The sequence below is a fragment of the Tamandua tetradactyla genome, chromosome 18 (assembly GCF_023851605.1).
Source record: "Tamandua tetradactyla isolate mTamTet1 chromosome 18, mTamTet1.pri, whole genome shotgun sequence".
Lineage (NCBI taxonomy): Eukaryota > Metazoa > Chordata > Mammalia > Pilosa > Myrmecophagidae > Tamandua > Tamandua tetradactyla.
Window position 1 is genome coordinate 2,433,274 of NC_135344.1, and position 24,909 is coordinate 2,458,182.

Below are 24,909 nucleotides of genomic sequence, written 5' to 3' on the forward strand. Positions count from 1 at the left end.
GGGAGTGAATCTGGCTGACCTGTCTTTTTAAAGTAATGAACATAATTTAGAGATAATTTTATTTAGAAGTAATTTGAAACTTACAAGAAAGTTGCAAAAGTGATAAAAGAAACAACCTATAGTAATCCCAGCCCACTGGCAAACAGACGCCCACGCCCTCCAGCTGTCAGCATTTGCATGGTTCTTCTAGCTCTGGGCCTCTGACAGCCAGTGGCACCCAATGCGCTCCTCTAACTGACCCCCCACCCCCCACCCCCGTCTTCATTTCCTGACAACAGGGACCCCAGCGAAGAAGCTGTCGACCTCAAGGCATCTAGCGTTGACATAGAGCAGCCAGTCTGCGCCCAGCGGATGCTGCAGTGCTCTCACGCCTTCCTGCAGGCCGGGGCTCCCCTGGCCCCTTCCTCCATGGCGCGGGGCCGAGGCTGTGATGCCTGACGTGTTCTCCAGCTTCAGTGGCCAGCGGCACCCACGCCAGCAGGGCCCTGAGGGAGAAGAGAGGCTTAGGGAGATCTGGACTCCCAGCCGTGCCTAGATCGCTTGTCTTGTGTCTCTCTCCTTGGAATATGGGGCACCCTGAGAAAAACCTTAAACCATCATTGGGTTCAGGAGCCGAGTCAGACTCGGCTTTGTTGTCTTGTTTGTCTCTGCTTTTGCAGGACTGCTATGTTCTGCTGTCAGGAGGCACGCGGCTGCAGGTTCTGGGGGGTGTTGGCAGTAGAGGGGCTCAAAGCCGAGACCAGAGAATTCTGGGGGGCTGCAGACCGGGACGTGGCGCGGATCGGCTGCAGGGCTGCTGGGCGAGGCTCACCCTCACGCCCCTTCGCGCCCTCTTGCGCTCTCCAGCGGCATCAGTGCAGGAGAAACACCTGCTTCTGTCTCTGTCCACCCATCTCCCTAGTGGTTCCCGAGCATCTTGCAAAGATGCCTTTTTTTTTTGGAAGGTAAAATAAGATATTTTATTTTTTTACTCTTTTTTTTTTTTGTATATATGTTATTTTATTTTTAAAATTTTTTTTAAAAAATGTAACAAACATTCTTATGATCATTCCATTCTACATATATAATCACAATATCATCACATAGTTGCGTATTCATCATCATGACCATTTCTTAGAACATTTGCGTCAATTCAGAAAAAGAAATAAAAGGAAAACAGGAAAAAATTCATACATACCCTACCCCTTGCCCCTCCCTTTCATTGATCACTAGTATTTCAGTCTAAATTTATTTTAACATTTGTTCCCCCTATTATTCATCTTTATTCCATATGTTCTACTCGTCTGTTGACAAGGTAGATAAAAGGAGGGAGCATCAGACACAAGGTTTTCACAGTCACACAGTCACATTGTGAAAGCTCTATCATTATACAGTCATCTTCAAGGAACATGGCTACTGGAACACAGCTCCACATTTTCAGGCAGTTCCCACCAGCCTCTCCATTACATCTTGACTAACAAGGTGATATCTATTTAATGCATAAGAATAACCTCCAGGATAACCTCTCAACTCTGTTTGGAATCTCTCAGCCATTGACACTTTATTTTGTCTCATTTTGCTCTTGCCCCTTGATGCTGAGTCTCAGCTCATTCTAGGATTTCTGTCCCACATTGCTGGGAAGATCCACACCCCTGGGAGTCATGTCCCATGTAGACAGGGAGAAGGCAGTGAGTTTTACTTGTTATGTTGGCTGAGAGAGAGAGACCACATCTGAGCAACAAAAGAGGTTCTCTTGGGGGTGACCCTTAGGCCTAATTTTATATAGGTTTAGCCTATTCTTTGTGGGATTAAGTTTCATATGGACAGACCTCAAGGTCGGAGACTTGGCCTATTGCATCGACTGTCCACACTGCCTGTGAGAATATCAAGAATTCTCCACTTGGGGAAGTTGGATTTTCCCCTTTTCTCACCATTCCCCCTAGGGGACTCTGCAAATACTTCCCTATTCACCGTTCAAATTGCTCTGGGATTTATCTGAGCATCACTGTAGACAAACCTACAAAATCTCATGCCCTATGCAAGGTTTCAAGTACTATGGTGTTCGATTAAGCTGTCCACATAACTCAAAATGCACTAGTCAAAATACACATTTTGTAGAAAGGTGACATTTTTAAAACATTGTCTCCATGTGTAGATTTGAACACATTTGATCTATTACTCTACTGCAGTCACACTTGCGGCAGCTCCGTGTGTCCCCTCCCTGGCCTCCAGACCCTTTTGACGCCCATTTCTCCACGTTCTTTCTTGACCTCTGCTATGAAGATGTTCTGGTGTGGAGCTCTTCGGACAGACTTCTGCCCTTGGCCGGACAGGAGTCTTTCCTCCACTGCCCTGGAAGTGGGTTTTGGCTTTCTCAGCAGGCAGAGCTGTGAATGTATTTGGGGAAGATGCTTCCTGAGTGTGTACTGATACCACAACCTGAGGGCGTCACATCGTCAGTCATTTCCCTTGGGCTGGCCTCAGGAGGGGACTTAACGGATGTCCTGGCCTCACGTTGCACAATGTTGGTCTTTTTTTTTTTCTTTTAACATTTTTTAATTTTGAAATATAACATATATACCAAAAAATCAATAAATTTCCAAGTACATTTTAACATGTAGTTGTAGAATAGATTTTAAAGTTTGGTATGGCTTACAATTCCACAATTTTTCGTATTTTCTTCTAACTGCTCCAAGACCCAGCAGACCAACTGAAACATCAATATAATGATTCAGCAGTCATACTCATTTGTTAAATCCTATCTTCTCTGTTATACTTCTCTTTTTTTTTCTTTTTTGTGAAAAATAACATATATACAAAACAATAAATTTCAAAGTACATCATAACAGTTAGTTGTAGAACATATTTCAGGGTTTGGTATGGGTTACAATTCCACAATTTTAGGTTTTTACTTCTTGCTGCTCTAAGATACTGGAGACTAAAAGAAATATCAATGTAATGATCTAGCACTCATACTCACTTGTTAAACCGAACTTCTCTGTACAACTCCACCATCATCTTTGATCCTACTCCCACTCTTTAGGGGTATTTGGGCTGTGCCCATTCTAACTTCTTCATGTTGGAAGAAGCTGTTGATAATATGGGATAGGGGGATGGAACTAACTGATGTTCTGGAAGGGCTGGGCCCTCTGCATATCAGGACTTATCTGGACCAGGGACACATCTGGAGTTTGTAGGTTTCTGGAAAGTTACCCGAGTGCATGGAATTCTTATGAAATCTTATGTATTACCCTAGGTGTTGTTTAGGATCGATGAGAATGGTTTTGGTTGGAGTTTGGCAAGTTATGGTAGGTAGCCACGTCTAATTGAAGCTTGTGTAAGAGTGACCTCCAGAGTAGCCTCTTGACTCTATTTGAACTCTCTCAGCCATGGAAACGTTATTTTCCCTCCTTTTAATCAGAATGGCATTGTTGGTCCCACAGTGCCAGGGCCAGGCTCATCCCTGGGAGTCATCTCCCAGGCTGCCAGGGAGACATTCACCCCTGGATATCATGTCCCACATGGGGGGAGGGCAGTGGTTTCACTTGCAGAGTTGGGCTTAGAGAGAGTGATGCCACATCTGAGCGACAAAAGAGGTCCTCCAGAAGTAACTCTTAGGCATTTCTATAGGTAGGCTTAGCTTCTCCTCTACATACATGAGCTTCACAAGAACAAGCCTCAGTATTAAGGGCTTGGCCTATTGATTTGGGTGCCCCTAATATTTGACAAAGTATCAGGATTTTCCCTGGTGGTGAATTTTAATAGTTCCATGTTTTTTCTCCCATCCCTCAAGGGACTTTGCCGATACTTTTTGATTATTTGCTTAATATATTCTGGGATATTTCCAGTTATTACATTAAGCTGTACAGGACTGAAGGCCCTCATTCTTATTCTGGGCTCCCTGTGTTTGGATTGTTTAAATGATCTGTCCAGAGAGATTGAATTACATTATGTGCTACAGAAGATTTAGTTCTGTCTTTGGTCTCAAAGAGTAGGTGAAGTTGTAAAATACATCAATGTCAGCCTTACCCTGTATTCCCAATTACCTTAATCCTGACCTCTTGAGTTTCGTTCTTGTCTCTCAATACCAGGTTGTACATATATAAAACAGGCCCTCAGAGTCCAGAAATAACAATTACCACTCTGGACTAAATGTGACTGCTGTAAGAGCTTATAGTGTAGGCCCCTGTTTTCTTATAAGTGTTTTCTAAACACTTATACATACAAAATTTGCTCTTTTGTTTCTGGCTTATTTTGTCTTTCTTTCACTTTATTTTAAGCTCATTTAATTTGTTATTGCTTTTTTAAAAAATTTAGCTTTGTTTTATAATACGTGTTTTCCTTTTCAGTTCTTCTCAGGGATTCAGGCTCAAGTCAGGCGGATGAATTCATTTTACACTTGCTCCAAATCTCCGCACAGAGCACTAGAATGGAATTGGCTGGGCCAGTCTGAAAATGCATTTTGGAGGATGGGGAGGGCAGCAAGTGGGACAGCTCAACTGTGTGGTGTTTATTTAAGTAACATGTTTCTTTCCTGCCTGCTCCCACCGAGATTTAAATGGAAACAAAAAAAATGATTTAACTTGAAGTTGTTACTGTAGACCTTTAGGTTGGAGGTGGGGGGCCATGCATGAGAAGAGAAGCTGCCTGCAGACACCTCTCCAAAGGAGCCTGCTCAGGGGCTGGAAAGATGGGCCACGACCTTCAGAGCCACGCTCATTCCCGGGCTAAAATGAAGTAGTAGGCCTGGACGGTTTTGCCCCCCCTTTTGTGTTTGTCTGCGTTGCTTCTTGCCTGTTGCTGGATCTGTTTCTCTTTGCCTCCTCGCTTCTTAAACACAGCCACGTCCACGTGCACACACACTTACACAGCATACCTTGTTCTCGTGCGCTTTGCTTTGTTGTGCTTTGCAGATGTTGCATGTTTTTTACACTGAAGGCTTGTGGGAACCCTGCAGCAAGCCTGGCTGCCCCCCCCCCCCATTTTTCTACTCATTTTCTGTCTGTTAGATTTCGGTAAATCTTGCAACATTTCCAACTGTGATGTCATTATTATCTGTTATGGTGGTTGTGATCTTTGATGTTAGTTACTGTTGTAAATAATTTGGGGCACTGTGAACTGCACCCCTGTAAGGCGGTAAGCTTAATCAATGAATGTGTGTTGTGACTGCCCCCCTCGTTTCCCTCCTGTCAGGCCCCCCTTTTCCCTGAGACACAACGGTATTGAAACCAGGCCAATTCAGGACCCTCCAGTGGGCTCTGAGTGTCAGGTGAAAGGAGCGTCGCACGCCTCCCACTTTAAACCCAGGCGAGTGCTCAGAAGGGGGTTATGGGTGCTGCAGCAGGAAGGGGGTTATGGGTGCCACTGGCACGCATGCAGGGATGGTGAAGGCTGGAGGTTGCAGATGGGGAAGTGCCCATGCGTCTGGCCAAGGAGCAAACCGGCCACATTCCCTCCAGCCGGAGCCCTGTCCTGGGCCCCTGACTCTCCAGCTCTGTGAAGGCTGAGCGGTGAGGCTGCTGCACGGGGCCGCTGGAAGCTTGAGGAGATTGGTTCATGAGCTTTAAGGAAGGAGGCCGTGTCCACACCACCAAGAGCAGGCTGGAGCCGCAGGTGCGGATGGGGAAGCAGCCGCGCGCTCCCCAAGTCTGGCTGCACTGAAGAGCGATTCCCCGTGGACCGAACAGCGTCCCATGGAAGGAGGTGCCTGCGCTTTGCTGGCTGGGGAGAGCCTGTGCCTGGCTTCACAGCCCAGGGTGGCCGCCTCCCGTGTGGCGCCTGGGACTGCAGCTGCTGACGCCTCACACGTCCTCCGTACACGTCCTCCCACACATGTCCTCCTGCACACACCCTCCCGCACGCACGTCCTCCCACACACGTCCTCCCGCACACATCTTCCCACTCACACACCCTCTGTGCACATCCTCCCGTGTGCACATCCTCCCGTACACGTCCTCCCACTCACACCCTCCGCACGCATCCTCCCGCACACATGTCCTCCCACACACACCCTCCACGCACATCCTCCCGCACACACACCCTCCGCTCACACACCCTCCCGCACACTCTCCTGCACACACCTTCCACACACACATCCTCCTGCGCACACGTCCTCCCGCGTACATATCCTCCCGCACACGTCCTCCCGTTCACACCCTCTGCACGCATCCTCCCGCACACACGTCCTCCCACACACACCCTCCCTCTCACACACCCTCCACGCACATCCTCCCGCACACACACCCTCTGCTCACACACCCTCCCGCACACACCTTCCACACACACATCCTCCTGTGCACACGTCCTCCCGCCACACATCCTCTGCACACGCTGCTCCCTGGAGGCGCCTCCGAGCCTGGCGCAGCCCGCGGGGCTTCCTGACAACTCTGAGCCCACTGTTGAGAGCCTCTGTCAGATTATTTTTAAAACATTATTTTTCAAGGATTCTTTTAAAAAGATGTGAATGCTGGTTGACAATGCCCCAGGCCACCTGGGGCTGCGACGGAGATAATCAGGGAGAGGAGAGTAAGGTAAAAGGACGTTCTGTGTCACGGGGTACAGAAAGGCACTGTGTGTGTGAGAAAACGCGAGTCGTGTGTTCCTTGGGCTGCTGACTCGCACGGTTTCCCTTAGAAGGTGGCGCCTGCCTGGGCGGCAGAGGCACCCACCGGGGGTCCCTTCGGCTCCTGAGTCTCGCCCCCCTTTTTCGGTACCTCGCACCCTCAGACCCTGCGAGGAGCCTCTGCTTTGAGGGCCTTTGGGGTTGCAAACGGCATGGGCTGCTGGCAGTACAGGGGGAGGGTCGGGGCGCCCCAGACCGCGCAAAAGCACACCCAGAGCCCCAGGGCCGGGTCATCAGGGCCCAGGCTGAGGGGTGGGGATCCCGAGCCCCGGCCGGAGCTGGCGTGGGGCACGCCTTGCAGAGCAGCTGCCTGAAGTCTTCTTCCTGGACCGGGGCACGAGTCCCCGAGGGTGCTGTGCGGTCCAGCCCCGAACTCAGCTGAGAGACGCTGACTTGTGGCTTCGCCCCAATCCCCTCCCCACCTCATACTTCCTTATGATATGGAAGAAGGTAGGTTTGCAGGAAAATAGTTCAGAAAGTGAGTTTTCTGATGTCAGAAACAAAATCTTGTGGCCTTTTGTTCCAAGGGTTTTTAAAAAGAAATGCAAAAGGGCTGGGAGCCGCTTCTGCTTACCAGTGTTAAAACCAGCCTGTTTTTCTCTTCTTCCTGTTTTTCTGTTTGTTAATGTAGCTGCAGATAGTAAGGAGGAAGAGATCAGAGCCCCCCCCAGGCGGTCCCATCTGGGTATGTACCCCTGTGCTCGCTACCCATGAAAGCACGTTCATTTCACCGCGCAGACCCTCCCCTCCCCTACCAGCCTGACCCACCAGCCCCGCCCTCCTCAGCCCTTCCCCTCCAGCCCTTCCCATCCCCCATCTTCCTGACCCACCAACCCGGATTCTCCCCACTAGCTCTGCCCTCCCCCCAGTCCCACCCCCTCTAGCCCCTCCCCCCCCCACAGGCCCCACCCACCACAAGCCCCTCTCTCCCTCCCTGCCCGGCCCCCCAGCTCCTTTCCACCCTGCTGCCTCTGACCCTGCATGTGAGTCGTTGTCCTGCCTGGTCATGTGCACAACATACCCACCCCCTGACAGCTGTGCCCTTTTCAAGCATGAAGCAGTCTAGAAGCTGTTCTCTTCATGTGTGTGAAGAACTTCCTTTTTTCCAGTGAAAAAAAGAGGGGAGGGAGAGTAGTTTTAAGAAACAAATTTTGTACTCCTTTTGTTAATATTTTTCCAGTATATATATATATTTTTGATGATATTGTAAAAGGACATTTTCCTTAATATTATTCTGGATTGTTTATTGATACTTCATAGAAATACAATTGACTTTTGAATACTGATCTTGTATGTGCATCCTTGCAGAACTTGTTTATTCCAATAGCTTTCTGGTGGATTCCTTAGGATTTTCTTTACATGGGATCATACCATAGCATCTGCAAATAGAAAAACTTTATTTCTTCCTTTTCCATTTGGATGCATTTAAATTTCTTTTTCTTGCCTAATCATCGTAATTAGAACTTTGAGTATCATATTGGATGGGAGTGGCGAGAGTGGAGTCCTTACCTCGTTCTTACTCTTGGCAGAACATTCAGTCTTTCACCAACAGTCACGGTGTTAGCTGTGCCCTCATCAGGGTGGGATAATCCCCTTCTCTTCCAATTACATTGAGCATTTTTATCATGAAAGATCTGGGAGTTTGTCAACACTTTCTATGTCTGTAGAGATAATCATATGTTTTTTGTCCATTATTCTATCATTATAGTGTATTACGTTGATTTTTGTGTGTTGAATCAGTTTTGCATTTGTGGGATATATCCCAATCGATCATGGTGTATAATGCTTTTTATATGTTACTGGAGTCTGTTTACTAGTGTTTTGTTGATGATTTGTGTGTCTGCATTTAAAAGAGATACTGGCTTTTAATTTTCTTCTTGTGATGTATTTGGCTTAAATATTAGGATAATATTGTCCTTGTAAAATGAATTGGGAAATGTTCTTCTATTTTTTGCAAGGGTTAGCAGATCAATGTTATTTTTAAAATGTTTTGTAGAATTCAGCATGGAAGCTATCTGGGCATGGACTTTACTTTGTAGGAAGTTTTAAAAGTACTAATTCAATTTCTGTACTTGCCCATTTCATCTATTATTGAATTTGTTGATCATAGCATTCCCTTGTACGTATTTTCTTTCTACATTTCAGTAGCAATGTCTCCTTTTCCATGCCTGATATTAGTAATTTGAGTCCTCTTTTTTTCACATGTGGTCATTCTAACTAAATGTTTACCAATTCTGTTGCTCTTTTTTTTTTTTTTTTACATGGGCAGGCACCAGGAATCGAACCTGGGTTCTCTGGCATGGCAGGCGAACGTTCTTGCCTGTTGAGCCACTGTGTCCTGCCCTCTGTTGCTCTTTTAAAAAGAAAACAATGTTTGATTTTTCTCTGTTGCTTGTCTATTCTCTGTTTTATTTATTCTCTTCCTGTTTCTTAAGATGGAAAGTTAGGTTATTGATTTAAGATCTTCTTCCTTTCTTCTTTTAAATATAGGTATATACAGCCATAAATTTTCCTCTAAGCACTGCTTTAGCTTCCTAAAGGTTTTGTGCTTTGTATGTTGTGTTTTTGTTTTCTTTCATCTCAGGGTGTTTTCAAATTTCCCTTGAAACCTCTTCTTTGATCCATTGATTATTTAGGAGTGTTTTAATTTTCACATATTTATTAATTTCCCAAATTTCTGTTTTTTACTTTTTATTTCTGTTGTGGTTGGAAAGCATATTTTGTATAATTCTGATACTTTTGAGTGTATTGAAACTGTGGTTTATCCTGGAGAATATTCCATGTGTACTTGAGAAGGATGAGTTTCAGCTGTTGTTGCGTGGAAATCGAGGATTCTATGGATGTCTTTTCGGTGTAGGTGTTTTAGAGTTGGGAACTGAATCATGTCCCCCACAGAAGGCATGTTTTGGTCCCACCCTGGGTCCTGTGGTGTGAGCCCATTTGAAATTGGATCTTTGAAGATGTTGTTAGTTTTAGGTGTGCCTGAACCGAATGAGTGTGGGTCCTCGTCCAGCATGGCTGAAGTCCTTGTAAGCAAAGAAAATAAGACAGAAAGAGAAGTGAGCAGGGAACAGCCAGAAGCTGGAAATCAAAATGGAACTGAGAATAAAAAGGAGAAGATGCTGCCCACATGCCTTGTCATGTGACAGAAAAGCCAAGGTGCCCCAAAGATGCCAGTCAGCCAGAAGGCACCCTGGGAGGAAGTTAGCCTTCTACCCTCTGATACCCTGAGCCAATAAATTCCTGTTGCTAAGCCAACCTGTTGGATGATATTTGTTTAGAAGTCAGGAAATGAAAATAATAATGTTACCCAAATCTTCTATTTGCTTATTACTTTTCTGCCTAGTTATTATATCCTTTAATAAAAGTTAAGTACTGAAATCTCCAACTATTATTGTTGAATTGTCTATTTCACCCTTCAATTCTGTCAGTTTCTGCTTCATGTATAACTGGGCTCTGTTGTTTGGTGCATGTGTATTTATAATTGCTACATGTTCCTGATACATTGACCTTTTTATCATTATAAAGTGTTCCTCTTTGTCTTTAGTAATGTTTTGTATTTTAAACCCCATTTTATTTGGTATTAATGTAGCCACTGCAACTCCTGTAGCTGCTGGTTGCATGGTACATCTTTTTTCTATCTTTTTACTTTTCACCTGTTTGTTCTTTGAGTTTGTGTCTCCTGCAGACAGCATTTAGTGGCTCTTTTTTTATCTCTCCTCACAATATGTCTTTTGTGGTTGCATTGTTTAATCCATTCACAGTTGTTATTGTAATATGTTTGTATTTATGTCTGCCATTTTCTTTTTGTTTTCTATATGTCTAATGACTTTGTGTTCCAGTGTCCATGTTTACTGCTTTCTTTTGTAGCAAGTGAATATTTCATATTGTAATATTCTAATTCCTTTAATAATTTCTTAACCATATATTTTTGAATTATTTTCTTGGTGGTTGTTCTAGGACTCCAAATATACCTCTTAGTTTATCAGAATCTACTTCAGATTATTTATACTAACTTAATTCCAGTAGAATATAGAAAACTTTACTCCTTCATAGGTCTATTTCCTCCTCCCCCTTTTTTGTGGTATTGTTACTTTATACATTTTCTGTCTACGTATGTTACAAACCTAATAGTACATTGTTACATTATTATTACTTTATGTAAATTTGTGTTTTTTAAAGCAGCATTTAGAGTTATATTAACAGATTTATTTGCCGTTTATGGTTCTCTTTATTTCTTTCTGTGGATTTGAGTTATCTACTGCCTAATTTCCTTACTCCAATACAGCTTGGCTCTCACTCACTTCCTTTGTGCTATTATTGTCAAATGTATTACCTTTATGTGTGTTAAAGGACTGACAATAATAGGCAATGGATATTGTTTGATGTAGTTGCTTTGAATATCCGTTAAGAGACAGAGCCCTTGCCTTTATCCTACTTGGAGTTTGTTGAGCTTCTTCGATGTGTAGGTTATTATTTTCATCAGATTTGGGAAGTTTTACATGATCATGTCTTTGAATATTTTTTCTGCTCTTTACTCTTGCCTTCAGGTATTCCCATTATGCATATGTTAGTGTGCTTAATTGTGTCCCGCATTTCTGGAGGTTCTGTTCCTTTTTCCTAGTTCTATTTTCTCTTTGTTATTCAGAATGCATAATCTATTGATCTGTCTTCAAATTCACTTCTTTCTTCTGCTAGATCAAATCTACTGTTGATATATACTTTTTACTTCTGTTATACTTTTCAATTACAGAATTTCCATTGGTTTTTCATATAATTTCTTTCTCTGTTGGTTTTCTCTACTTGATGAGACACTGTCATACTTTCCTTTAAATCTTTATGCATGGTTTTCTTTTGTCCTTTGAACATATTTCAGATAGCTGCTTCGAGGTCTTTTTCTGCTGCATTCAATGTCTTTCCCCCCCTCAAAGGCAGTTTCTATTTCCTGCTTTTAAAAAATGAAACAAAGCTGTTTATGGGCACACTTTCCTCTTTTTTTCTGTGTCCCCTAATTTTTGTTGAAAACTGTACATCTAAGGTAATGTTTTAGTTTGCTACAACTGCCAGAGTGGAATACATCAGAAACAGACTGGCTATTATAAAGGGACTTACTTACGAATGTATAGCTCTTCAGAGGAGGGGCAGCTGGCTCTCGCTTTCTCCTCTCTTGTGGGATGGCACACGGCCACGCCTGCTGGCCTTTCCTCTTGGCGTTTGGGGTCAGTCGACTTTCCCCGGGGCAGTTGCTTCCTGCACCTGCAAACGCCTGGGTCTGCTGAGCGCTCCTCTGACCTCCCCTTTTAAGCCTCTCTCACTGCGGAAGGCACGCCCCTTAGCCCACCAAAGAGGAGATCAGCCATAGCTGACATTCACACGCTGCTGACTTAAGTCCAGCGCAGTGAACTGGGGCGCTGACGCCTGAACTGAAGCCCCCCAGGTTACACGGCTCTGTGGACGCTGGGCCCTCCCCCGGGACTAGCGTGCTTGCTTGTCAGTGACTAGGCTGGGTCGGGGCAGCGAGGCGTGTGCCAGCAGCACAGTCGCCAGCCTCTTTCCTGCCCCGTCGTGCTGGCGGCGTCCCCGGCTCTCTCCTGCCTCTGCTGCACGCCCAGCTGGTCGCCGCCGCGCCATTGCTGCCGACTGCCCTGCGGCTTCCTGTTTGTTTTCAGCAGCCCGGCAGCACCGCTGGCTCCCGCACGGTTCACCTGCGCGCAGCGCACAGTGCGAGGCTGTGGATGTGTGCACAGCTACGTGGGGCCGTCGCTGCAGCCAGGTTAGAACATTTCTGGCACCTGAGAAAGAAATCTGTGTTCTTTAGCTGCCACCCCCTTTTCCCCATGTGCTATTTTTATTTTTATATAATTTTATTGAAGTTTATTCACATTGTACAATCCATCCAAAATTTACAGTCAGTGGCTCTCAGTATCATCACATAGTTGTGCATTCATCAAAATCATCATTTTAGAACATTACGTTACTCCAGAAAAAGAAATAAAAAGGAAAAAGAAAACCCCAAGCATCCCTACCCCCTCCCCTCTGCTGTCGCTGCCCACTTAGCCTCGGCCGTGGCAGCCCCAGGCTCTGGGGCGCTGAGAGCCATGTTGGCGCCGGCCTGTGCCCTTCCCTGCCGGTTTGGCTCGCTCTGCGCCCTGCGGGGGGGAGGGGGGGACGCGGCTTGTCGGGGCTCCCGCTTCGCCTGGTGTGAGCCTGGAGCGGCTGCTGGGGGGCCGCCCTGGCACCCAGGGGGAGGGACGCAGGCCGAGGGTCCCGAGGAAGGGGCGCGTTTGGGCTGCATGGGGCGTGCCTTTCTGTGACTTTGTTTTCTGTTTTGGCGCAGTCAGACTTCAGGAGAGTGGGGGCCCATGCGGTGATCTCCTGGGGCCTTTGCGAGCGAGTTCCTCGGCGGGGACGTTCTCGAGCTGCCTGGGCTTCGCTGGCCGCCTGGGGTCCCTCGTCTGCTGCCCGCGCTCAGCCCCTGTGGGGCCCTCGGCCTCCCTGCGGGTCCTGCCTGGTCACCTGTGCCGCGACCTTCACATGGGCCTCATGTTTCCTGGTGATCCCGGGTGTTGCGCGTCCCTGGGCCTGACTGCGCTGTGGCTGTGTGAGGCCGCTCGGGGCAGGCCCGGGCATGCCGGCCTCCTGGGACATGCCTGGCTCTTGGAGCATCCCTATTTCTGGGTCCCTGTGTCGCCCATGGCCGTGGGCGGTGCCCCATCCTGCTCTGCACTCGGCGACTGCCAGCCAGCTGCCAGCGGCACTGCGGGCTGGCCCAGCACGGGGTCAGTGGCCCTGGCATGGCCGCGAGGCGCGCTGACTTCGGGTGGCAGGGGTGAGTTTTGTTCGGAGCTGCGCTTTGTTCACAGGCCGTGCAGGTTTGGCGCTGGGCACGGCACCGGTCTCCAGGAGCCCCACCCGCCCTAAAGCCGCATGTTGATGGCCCACAGGTGGCCTTGCGCTGGGCATTCTGAGATGGTCATCAAGGCAGTCAGGCCTTTCCCTTCTCGTGCAGCTGGTGGAGATGCTGATGAACCCCAAATTCCCACGTTAGAAGGCGGGCAGGGGTGGGCAGCTGGGCCGGCAGCCCCTGCCCCTTTCCGCTCTCTCCCTCCAGGCTCAGCCCTCACCCAGTTCCACCCGTGTCCCTGCGGCCCCAGAGCCTGGGTCTTCCCTGAAACTGTGGCCTTTTTAGGACCGTCACTCTCCCCACTTGGCACCTGCGGTCTGGGGTCCTTGTGAGGCAGGAGGGCTGCCCCGCAGGTCGTGCTGTGGGGGCAGCGGGGGGAGCTCAGGTGCCACCCCCAGTGCAGAGCGCGATGGGGCACCCTTACGGGTCCCCAGGGCTCGGCCTTGGGCAGGTGCTGCCCACGTGGTGGCCGGCATGGGTGGGCAGCACCAGCCTGGATCCTTTGTCCCCTCTCCTGGACGGCCACAGAGGCCCAGGTGGCATCTCGCCTGCAGCCCCAGGTCCCTGTTGTTTTACTGGACGTGTCGCACTGGCCCTTGCCTGGACCCGGCCCTCTGGGCACCCTGGGGATCTGCAGAGCTGCCCCTACTCCCTCTGAGGTGTGGGGCTCGGGCCTGGGGGCAGGTGCCCTGCAAGGCTAGCGGGGTTTTCCCTAAGCACTTGAGGCCCCCGTGAGGCTCCCTTGCTGGGCAGCGCATCCCTCCCACCCTGAGTGCTGCCATCAGGAGTGCGGGGGGTGCCCAGAACACAGCGTGGCAGGTGGTGAGGGGCCGGGGGTCCGAGCCTGCTGCTGTGCCAAGGCTGGGCCGTGCCCCCGAGCCCTCCTGGTCTCCTGCTTGTTCTTAGACGTGGGCCTCCTGTGGCCCCTCCCCTGGGGGGGGGGGCTGGGGAGGGGCCTGGGCAGGCAGCGGTGCATGTGCAGCCATGAACCTGCTTGGCCATGAGTGCTGCGGGCCTGGCTTCCCCAGGTGGGGTGGGGATGGGGCGTCAGGCGGCCTGCACCCTTGTGGGGACGGGCACAGCCCCCTGGGCAGTGGCGGGCAGAAGGCCCAGGTGCTTAAATGATTTTCTCCCTTGTCTGTCCTCCAAGCTGTTGCCTTGTGAAGCAGAAAATAATTATTGTGCAGTTAGGAGAAGGGATAGAGCCCCACTGCATGCGCCCTGCCCACAGAGCCATGCTCTGGCTCACAGGAGCAGCTCTCCTGGTGCTGGGCAGTGCGGCCAAGCCGCGCCTGTGCCCACTCCAGGCTTCGTTTCCACACCTGCTCTGAGACGCTTCCGCCACTCCAGACCTCCCGCCTCGGGCCCCGCCTGCCCCCACTGCAGAGGGCAGCAGCAGCCAGACTAGGGCCATGGTGGGTGACATGTCCAACCAGGTCCATGTTCGGGAAGGAGAGTCTCTGGTGATGGTCAGGGGTGTGGTGCAGACCCCAGGGGAGGGGGCAGCCTGAGACCCTGGGCTGCTGGGACAGCACCCCAGGAGTGGCTGCCACTTGTCAGGGTCCCTGTCCTCCAGCCGCCTGGCATGGGGTACATGCTGACATGCCTCCTCTGGGAGGGTGCAGATCCCTCCTAGGCAGGTGTGGTCCCTCCTAGGCAGGTGTGGTCCCTCCTGGACAGGTGTGCGGAGTCCCTCCTGGGCAGATGTGCTCCCTCCAGGGTAGGTGTGGTCCCTCCTGGGCAGGTGTGCAGTCTGTCCTGGGCAGGTGTGCGGGGTCCCTCCTGGGCAGATGTGCTCCCTCCAGGGTAGGTGTGGTACCCACGGGGCAGGTATGCAATCCCTCCTGGGCAGGTGTGGTCCCTCCTGAGCAGGTGTGCAGTGTCTTTCCTGAGCAGGTATGGTCCTTCCTGGGCAGGTGTGCAGGGTCCTTCCTGGGCAGGTGTGCGGTCCATCCTGGGCAGGTGTGTGGGGTCCATCCTGGGCAGGTGTGCAGGGTCCCTCCTGGGCAGGTGTTCAGAATCCTTCCTGGGCAGGCTTGTGGGGTCCTTCCCCTCCAGGGCAGGTGTGGTCCCTCCTGGGCATGTGTGGTCCCTCCTGGGCAGGTGTGCAGAGTCCCTCCTGGGCAGATGTGTGGGGTCCTTCCCCTCTGGGGCAGGTGTGGCCCCTCCTGGGCAGGTGTGCAGTCCCTCCTGGGCAGGTGTGGGGCCCAAGCACTAAAGGACAAATATTGCATGATCTCACTTGTATGAAATACATAGAATATGCAAATTCATAGGGACAGTTAATAGAATAGTCATGACCTTGGCTGGGGCATTGGGGGGTGACTGCGGAAGGTGACTTATGGAGAGATGAAAATGTTCTAGAATTGTGGTGATGGCTGCAAAACTCTGTGAATTTACTAAAATCCCCTGAGCTGTATACTTTAACGGGGTGAATTGTGGATGTTTATGAGCTGCTGAAAAAGAAGCAGGTTCGTGTTCAGTGACTCCAGGCTGTGCTTCCTGGGGGCTCTGCAGGGGCCTGTATGGACCCCGACAGCTGGGCCTGCCCAGGCGCAGGTGGATGTAAAAAGATGAGGTCCCTCTGGGCAGGTAGGGCCTGGTCAGTACTGGCTTGCCCCTGAAGAGCGCCTGGCTGTGAACTCTATCTCTTCGAAACCCGGGTGTCTCAGGGTTTTCAGGGTTCATCCAGCTGTAGCGTGTACCTGAAATTTCCTTTTCATGGCTGAGTGATATTCCACTGTGTGGCTAGACCACATTTTGTTTCTCCATTTGCAGTTGATGGAAGCTGGGTTGTTCTCACGTTTAGGCTGTTGTGTGTCAGGCTGCTGTGAGCATTTGTGTGCAGCTTCCCGTGGGGATGTGCAGTTTCATTTCTCTCTGGTGAATATCTAGAAGTAGAATTGCTGGTCAAGTGGTCACTCTAAGCTTAGCTTTTTTTTTTTTTTTTCTTTTTTTTTTTTTCTTTTTTTTTTTTAAAGAGAGAGGGAGGAAGGGAAGGAAAGACAGAGAAGGAAGGAAGAATGGAAGGGAGGAAGAAAGGGAAACATCTTTAAACATTTTCTTATTTTATTATATTTTGTTTGTTTGTTTGTTTTTTACATGGGCTGGGGCCGGGAATCGAACCGGGGTCCTCCGGCATGGCAGGCAAGCACTCTTGCCCGCTGAGCCACCGCGGCCCGCCCTAAGCTTAGCTTTTTGAAGAACTGCCAGACTGTTTTCAAAATGGCGGTGCCATTTTACATTCCCAAAGCATGTATGAGGTTCTGATTTCTGTGCATCCCTCACCAGCCGTGTGATTTTCTGTTTGTTTTTAAGAGCCATTCTTGTACGTGTGATGTGGTGTCTTATTGTGGTTTTGATGTGCATTTCCCTAATGATGTAAAACATCAAGTGCCTTTTTGCATGCTTATTGGTCATTTGTATATCTGCTTTGGAGAAATGTCCGTTCAGACCCTTTACCCATTTTAAAAATGAGTTATTTGTCTTTTACTGTTGCAGTTCTCTCTCTCACACACACACACCCACAAGCACATTTGAAAAGAATATTGGCGTCCTCAACTCTCCCAAAATTTCTAAGTGATGCTTATTTTGCAGGTTATTAAAAAGTTTCCTAGGAGTTACCATTTTAGGGGATAACCTCGGGACAAGCATGTCTTCCCTGTGGCAGCTCCCTGTGCAGTGTGAGTTCTTGGCCTCCAGAAGAACTGCCCACAGGGAGTGACTGCTCATTAGGAGAATCAGACCAGTGGGAAGGCAGCCGCAGGCCCCCTGGGGTAACCCCTCACTGTGGCTGGCCCGTGGCCATCTCATGTGCCTGGGGCACTGTGGCCTGTTGGTTTCTGCCACTGGGCATCTAGAAGCCAGGAGTCACTTGTGATGAATTTACTTAAATCTGAAGGTCAGTTCTTAGCACCCTTGTCTGAGGGGACACATACGAGGGAGAGTGCTGGAGAGGAGGGGCTGGAAGAGCCACGTGGCATTGACCCCGTGGGCACCCTTCGCAGCCCCCCATCCTCCTGTGAGCGGGGCGTCTCCTGGGACCCCTGGGAGTGCACCTGGTACAGCCTTGGCACACAGAGGCTCTCCATCAAGATTGATTAAATTTAGAGCACAAACGATGCCTAAGCTTGAGTGCCCATGTGCTCCTCTACAAATGGCACACTCCTCGTCCACCTGCGAGGCCGTCGGCCTGGGTGGCACAGGGGCCCTGCACCTCTCCCCCTGTGGGCTGGGCATCGTGACACACACAGGTGCAGCACCCTGTGGAAACGAAGCACCTGCTCCAGGAAAGCAGGTTTTTGCCTGAGCTGACCTGCTTCTGAGGCAAGGCAGAGTGGAAGAGGAACCAGGTTCTGGCTCCTCATGGTGGATCTGCAGGGCTGAGCCTCGAGCCTGCTCCATTTCCTGGAACCTGGGGACACTGGGCCCCCCGCTTGGATTGTTGTGCAGTTACAGGCACGTAAAGTGCCCTGTATCAGGCAGAGCATAAACAAACAGTAAGATGTGGAATGGTTTTTGATAGTGTTGCTTTTATTTTAATCAACAAATCTTCACACACATTCCATACGTGGTATACAAGCCACAGCTCACAATGTCATGCGCTGGGCACCGTGATCACAGAGTTGTTGGTCTAGTTTGCCAGCTGCCGGAACACAATGTACCGGGAACAGAACGGCTTTAAAAAGGGGAATTTAATAAGTTGCTAGTTTACAGTTCCTGGGCCGAGAAAATCCCAATTAAAGCAAGTCTATAGAAATGTCCAGTCAAAGGCATCCAGGGAAAGATACCTTGGTTCAAGAAGGCCGATGAAGTTCAGGGTCTCTCTCTCAAGTGAGAAGGCACATGGTGAACGCGGCGTCATTTGCTAGCTTTCTCTCCTGGCTTCCTGTTTTATGAAGCTCCCTGGGAGACATTTTCCTTCTTCATCTCCAAAGGTCGCTGGCTGTGTACTCTGCTTCTCATGGCTATGTCGTTCTGCTCTGCTCTCTCTGAATCGCTTTCATTCTCCAAAATGTTTCCTCTTTTATAGGACTCCAGAAACTTATCAAGACCCACCCAAATGGGTGGAGACATGTTGTCACCTAATCCAGTTTAACAACCACTCTTGATTAAATCACATTTCCAGGGAGACGATCTAATTACAGTTTCAAGCATAGAGTACTGAATAGGAATTAGAAGAAATGGCTGCCTTTACAAAATGGGATTAGGATTAAAACATGGCTTTTCTAGGGTCCATACATCCTTTCAAACCAGCACAGTTGTGTATTCATCACCATGATCATTTTTAGAGCATTTGCATCACTCCAGAAAAAGAGATAATGAGAAAAAAGAAAAAACTCATCCCTCCCTCTCATTGGCCGCTGGTATTTCCAGCCACTCAATTTATTTTACCCCTTACCCCCTATTATTTATTTATATTTTATCCCTATTTTTTACTCATCTGTCCATACCCTGGATAAAAGGAGTATCAGACACAAGGTTTTCACAATCACACGGTCACATTGTAAAAGCTCTATAGTTATGCAATAATCTTCAAGAATCAAGGCTACTGGTAATCAGTTCAACAGTTTCAGGTACTTCCCTCCAGCCACTCCAATACACCATAAACTAAAAAGGGATATCTATATAATGCATAAGAATAACCTCCAGGATATCCTCTTGACTCTGTTTGAAATTTCTCAGCCACTGAAACTTTATTTTGTCTCATTTCTCTCTTCCCCCTTGTGGTCAGGAAGGCTTTCTCAGTTCTATGATGCTGGGTCCTGGCTCATCCCAGGATTTCTGTCCCACACTGCCAGGGAGATTTACCCTCCTGGGAGTCATGTCCCATGTAGTGGGGAGGGCAGTAAGTTCACCTGGTGAGTTGGCTGAGAGACAGTCCACATCTGAGCAACAAAAGAGGTTCTCTGGGGGTGACTCTAAGGCCTAATTTTAAGTAGGCTTAGTGTATCCTTTGTGAGCGTTTCATAGGGAACCCCGAGATCGAGGGCTTGGCTTATTGACTTGGTTGTCCCCACTGCCTATCAGAAATTCTCCAAATGAGGAAGTTGAATATTTCCTTCTTTCTCTCCAGTCTCCCAAGGGGACTTTACAAATACTTCTTTTTTTTTTTTTCTAAAGTAAAAATTCAGTTTATTCATCTGTTTATGACACAGTACACAGAGGCTAAGTGTTTCACTTCATAGATTTCACTTCCAACTCCTTGGAATGTTCATTTCTTTGGCTTAAAGGAGAGACTGGACAGGAAAGCCAGGCAATGCTTAGGTAACTAAAATACGGTAGGGGGGAACCAATGCTGATGTCATCCTCAGCAGGATGAGCACAAGGGGTTGTTAGTCACAAGCTGATTTTCTAGAACTGTTAGCTATAAGCATAGGGAGCCCCGTGTCTGGATGCTCGTGCCTTCTCGTGCTTCAGTCGTCTCTGCCACACAGGTACAGCAGTGCTTTCTGGTAGTCGCCTTGGTGTCTTGCTGGATGTAGTAGTACAGGGACTTGCCATACTTTCTCTTGAATTCAGACCTAATTTTCAACATGTCTACTTCAATGCGGGATGATTCTAATCAGGACCTTGTCACGAGTCCCCTTGCCCTTCATGGAGTCATACAGCCTATCAGCAAAATACAGGGGCTTGTTCTGAATGCACTGGACCAGGTTCAGGAAAGCATTTTCCAGGTCGCCTTTGACCTCCTTCTTGATGTTCTCCAGCATGTCATAAGGGCTATAGCTCTTGTACCTTTCAAAAACTTTCTGGAGGTGGCACACACTCCACTGGGTCATGATGCTGATCCACTTGGGAACATCAGTTCCTTTCCTCTTCACTCCAGCATCGTAGAGATCCCGGGCATCTTGGTCAATCAGTTCATAATCAATGACAGAGCCATCTTCTGCTCATCTGCCCTTTGCAAGGGCAACCATCAGTTTGCGGAAGTCACCAGACGTATCGGAAACAATGTCCTTCTCCAGGTCGGTCTTGTACATCTCCTTGTAGACTCTGTTAATTTCCTGCAGCTCCTGGTTGGTCCTTGAGCAGATGATCTCAATGAGGGAATCCTCATCAGTTCTCAGACCCTTCATGGAGGCTTTGAGCGCGGAAGCGTCATACTGAGCAGGTGTTTTCAACAGACCCAAAATCACCGACTCCAGGTGGCCAGATAAAGCCGACTTCAGGGCTGACCCAAGTTCCTTTTTGGTCCTTCTCTGGTAAGCGAAGGCAATGTCCTGTCTCTGTTCATTTCTGCGGTTGGTCAGGATGTTGATGATGGTGACCTCATCCACACCTTTGGTCTTGATGGCCGTTTTGATGTTCAGAGCATCCCGTTCAGCATCAAAGTTGGTGTACGCTTTCACCGACCCATATACACTTGGAGGTGTAGAGTGATCACCCTCCAAGCTGAGCTTGCACAGAATTTCATGAACGGTAGACATTTTGAAAGAAGCTGGGCCGGTCGGCGAAAGTACAGGCATCCCCAGATGCCGAGCCACAAATACTTCTTTATTCACTTCCAAAATCACTCTGGGATTTATCAGGCCATCACACTAACCTGGACAAACCAACAAAATCTCATGCCCTATTCAAGATTACATGTACATATGGTGTTCAACTCAAATGATCATGCAAGTTAAATGAGATAATGTGCTACCCAAAATATAAACTTTGCACCAAATAAACATCTCTCCCTTTGGTCTAATACAGAAAATTGAACTTTTAAAATATGGACGAAAGCATTCTTTACCCTGTATTCTGATTTGCCTTAATCCTGTTCAAATCAGCTTCATTCATATCTCTAGTCAAAGTCAGATCCCTTTTTCAACTTTTTAAACAGTTGTTGTATGGGGTACTGCTGACTTTCATAGCTTCAGGTCTCTAACTCTGCATCTCAGGTATCAGATAAACACCTGAGGTTTCAGGGAATGACCAGGTGATACACAAATAGCTCAGTATCCCAGAATTTAGAAATGACGGATCTCCTGAACATGTGTGACTGCTGTTAAGAGTACAGTCTAGGACCCTTTACAACAGGCCCCAACCGAATAACCCGTGCTCTCGACTTCAGTTCTCCGAGTTTGTACCTTATAGTTAGTTAGTCCTTATGTGTGAGGCAGGATAGCGTTTGTCTTTTTGTTTCTGGTATTTCATTCACCACGCAGCTCTGAAGGTGTGTTGCCTTGCCACGTGCCTGACAAGGTAGTGTGCTTTTGAATAATGTGGTGAACGTGCCACCCTTCTGCTTCCTCTTTGGCGAGTGGATACCGAGCGGTGGGAAGTGCTGCAGGGACTGGCTGATGGTCTTTGGTCCCCAAGGCAAAGCTGAGACATTCCTGTGTTTGGGGGGACATTAATCTGGACGTTTGAGGACATTTTAGATTCAGAGAACAGAGGCTCAGAATCTGCTGCAGCGTCCGGTGCTGCAGCTTCATCTAAGCTGCAGCTTTACAAAGGTCTGGTTTAATTTCCAAATGGCAGACTGCGGAGCTGTTTGCTATCTCATGTTTTCCTTGTTAAAACTATGTTCATTCTTAGAGGCTCCGTGGGAAGACCCGCGGTGTCTGATGTTTTGAGCTGGAGTGATTTCGGATGCTCTTTGCGCGGCGGGGGCCTGGGGGCCCCGTGGCTGTCCCAGCCACGTGCCTGCCGCGGGGGCGGGCGCTCCCCTGGTCTAGGTTAGTGCTCGCGGGTGCGCAGGAGCACGCTGGAAGTGGCCAGCTGTCCTTCCTCTGGGAGTCCTGTTGCGCCGGCGCGTGGAGGTTGGCGCTAGGTTTTGGTTGGATCGCTGCGGGGAATGGATGGTGCCCTTGGTTAGGGCCTCCGGAGGGACCCTGGGGGATGGTGGCGGGCTGGGTCTGCAGTGTTGTCTGGGCGTCCCCCAGGCCCAAACTCAGCCTCTTTTGACCCCTGCCCGTGGGGCCAGCTCTGCAGACTCGCTCCTCGGCACTGACTGCTGAGCTTTGGTCGCCTGGCACAGATGCAGCTGGGGACAGGCAACGTGTGTCGCTTCCTCCCAGAGCGGCACTCTGAGCCACAGGTCCGGCCTGCCTGCGCCGGGAGGAGGTGGCCGGGGCGCCGGGCCGAGGCTGGGGGCCAGGACGGTCCGGGCGTCCTGAGCGACCTCTCTGTGGACAGGCCGAGTGTAGCGGGTGAGGCGCTGGGCTGGTGGCTCAGGTGTCTTCCCGGCCACCGCGGGCCCTGCAGAGAACCTGCTGGAGAACAGGTTCCCTGGGGGGCGCCGGGTGGACGCCCTCCTCGTGCCTGGAGTGGTTGCCCCCCCTCCCATTTTTGGACTGCCTCGAGGCAAGGCTGGGATGCAGAGCTGGGGGGGGGCACTGGCCACGGCCTGCCGACACCAAGGCTTCAGCAGCTCTCCTGAGCTGCAGTAAGGGCACATGTGTGAAGTGTCAGATTTTTTTAACAAGTTTTGATATATGTATATAACCATGCACCCTCATCCAAATTAATCTAACGGTCACATCCATCACCCCAGAAATCTCCTGGGGGTGCCACTGCTGAAAGAATAATCACAGTTGAGTTTGCAGATTTTATTCAGGACACCAGAGGTTTTGCTGCAGCAAGGAAGCTGGACCACTTGTGAAAGAAGGAAGTAGCTCCAAGCTTCTGGAAATGGCAAATTGTTTTTATTTATTTTTTAAAACATTTTTTATTGTGAAATAAAACATATACACAAAAAGCAATAAATTGCAAAGTGCATTTTAAAAAGTTGTTGTAGAGGGCGGGCCACAGTGGCTCAGCAGGCAGAGTTCTCGCCTGCCATGTGGGAGACCCTGGTTTGATTCCTGGTGCCTGCCCATGCCAAAAAAAAAAAAGTAGTTAGAGGACAGATTTCAGATCTTGGTATGGGTTATAGTTCCACAGTTTCAGGTTTTTCCTTCTTGCCGCTGCAAGACACTGGAGACTAAAAGAAATATCAATTTAATGATTCAGCACTTATACTCGTGTGTTAAACCCTGCCTGCTCTGTATAACTCCGCCATCACCTTTGATCTTTCTCCCACTCTTTAGGGGTGTTTGAGCTATGCCCATTCTAACTTTTCCATGTTGGAAAGGGTTGTAAACAGTATGGGGTAGGGGGTGGAACTAGTTGATGTCCTGGAGAGGCTTGGCTTTCTACATTTCCGGACTGCTCTGGTTCAGGGACCCATCTGGAAGTTGTAGGTTTCTGAAAAGTAAACTTAGTGAGTGAGACTTTTGTAGAATCTCAGATAAAGCCCTGGGTGTTCTTTAGGGTTAACAGGAATGGTTTTGGTTGGGGTTTGGCAAACCATAGTAATTAGCAATATCCAGTTTGAAGTTTGCTTAAGAGTGACCTCCAGAGAAGCCTCTTGACTCTATTTGAACTCTCTCAGCCACTGATGCTTTATTAGTTACACTTCTTTCCCCCCTTTTGGTCAGGATGGCATTGTTGATCCCACAGTGCCAGAGCCAGACTCATCCCTAAGAGTCCTCTCCCACGCCGCCAGCGAGACTTTCATCCCTGGATGTCTTGTCCCACATTGTGGGTAGGGTAATAATTTTCCATGCAGAGTTGGGCTTAGAGAGAGAAAGAGAGACCACATCTGAGCAACACAGAGGTCCTCCAGAAAAAAATCTTGGGCATAATTATAGGTAGGCTAAGATAAGATATAATTATCTCCACTATGGAAATAAGTTTCACAAGAGCAAGCCTCAAGATTAAGAGCTTAATTATTGACTGGGGAGTCCCTAATGTTTGAGACAGTATCAGGTTTTCCCAGGTGGTAAAGTGTAATAGTTCCATATTTTTTCTCCCATCCCTCAAGGGACTTTGCCAATACTGTGTGTGTGTGTGTGTGTGTGTGTGTGTGTTTGCCAATACTGTGTGTGTGTGTGTGTGTGTGTGTGTTTGCCAATACTGTGTGTGTGTGTGTGTGTGTGTGTGTGTGTGTGTGTGTGTGTGTGTGGTCCAGGAATTGAACTGGGTTTCCTGCATGGAAGGCGAGCATTCTTACCACGAAACCACCGGTGCACCCTTCCATTGGTTTTTACCCATCTGCTCAGCATACTCTGGGATGTATCCACATCCTCCATTAAGCTATTCAGAAGTACGAGCCCTCATTTGCCTTCTGGGCTCCTTGCATCTGAGTGGCTTAAATGAGCTCTCCAGGCTGGTGAGTTAGATTTTGTGCTACAGAAAATTTAGATTTGGGACAAAATAAACCTCTCTCCTTTAGTCTCATACAGTAGGTGACATTCTAAAACACAGACAATGTCTTCCTTACTCCTGAATTCTGAATTACCTTAGTCCCAACCAGATTGGCTTCGTTCCTATCTCCAACTGAAGTCTGAGCTCCTTTTTGGCTTCTTTAACAGTTATTGTATGTGGCCGTGCTGACTTTCAGACCTGCGGAACTTCTCCTATGAGTCTTAGG

At 48.8% G+C, this 24,909-nt stretch overlaps 1 protein-coding gene and 1 pseudogene across 4 annotated transcripts in view; one reads left to right on the forward strand and one right to left on the reverse strand.

The window, feature by feature from the left end:
- Positions 1 to 24,909, forward strand: part of SLC66A2 (solute carrier family 66 member 2) — a 94,279-nt gene that overhangs the window by 13,654 nt on the left and 55,716 nt on the right. Inside the window, exons 1-2 of one of the 4 annotated variants that reach the window (XM_077135165.1) lie at positions 255 to 5,682; positions 6,422 to 7,286. The exons of 1 other annotated variant lie outside the window; for it this stretch is intronic. In XM_077135165.1, the coding sequence (XP_076991280.1) occupies positions 7,037 to 7,286 (250 nt within the window). In that variant the 5' untranslated portion in view covers positions 255 to 5,682; positions 6,422 to 7,036. Of the gene's footprint in view, positions 1 to 254; positions 5,683 to 6,421; positions 7,287 to 24,909 lie in introns of those variants that run through there. 2 more of the 4 variants (XM_077135166.1, XM_077135167.1) reach the window with 2 other exon arrangements.
- On the reverse strand, positions 19,895 to 20,969 carry LOC143661919 (annexin A2 pseudogene; annotated as a pseudogene).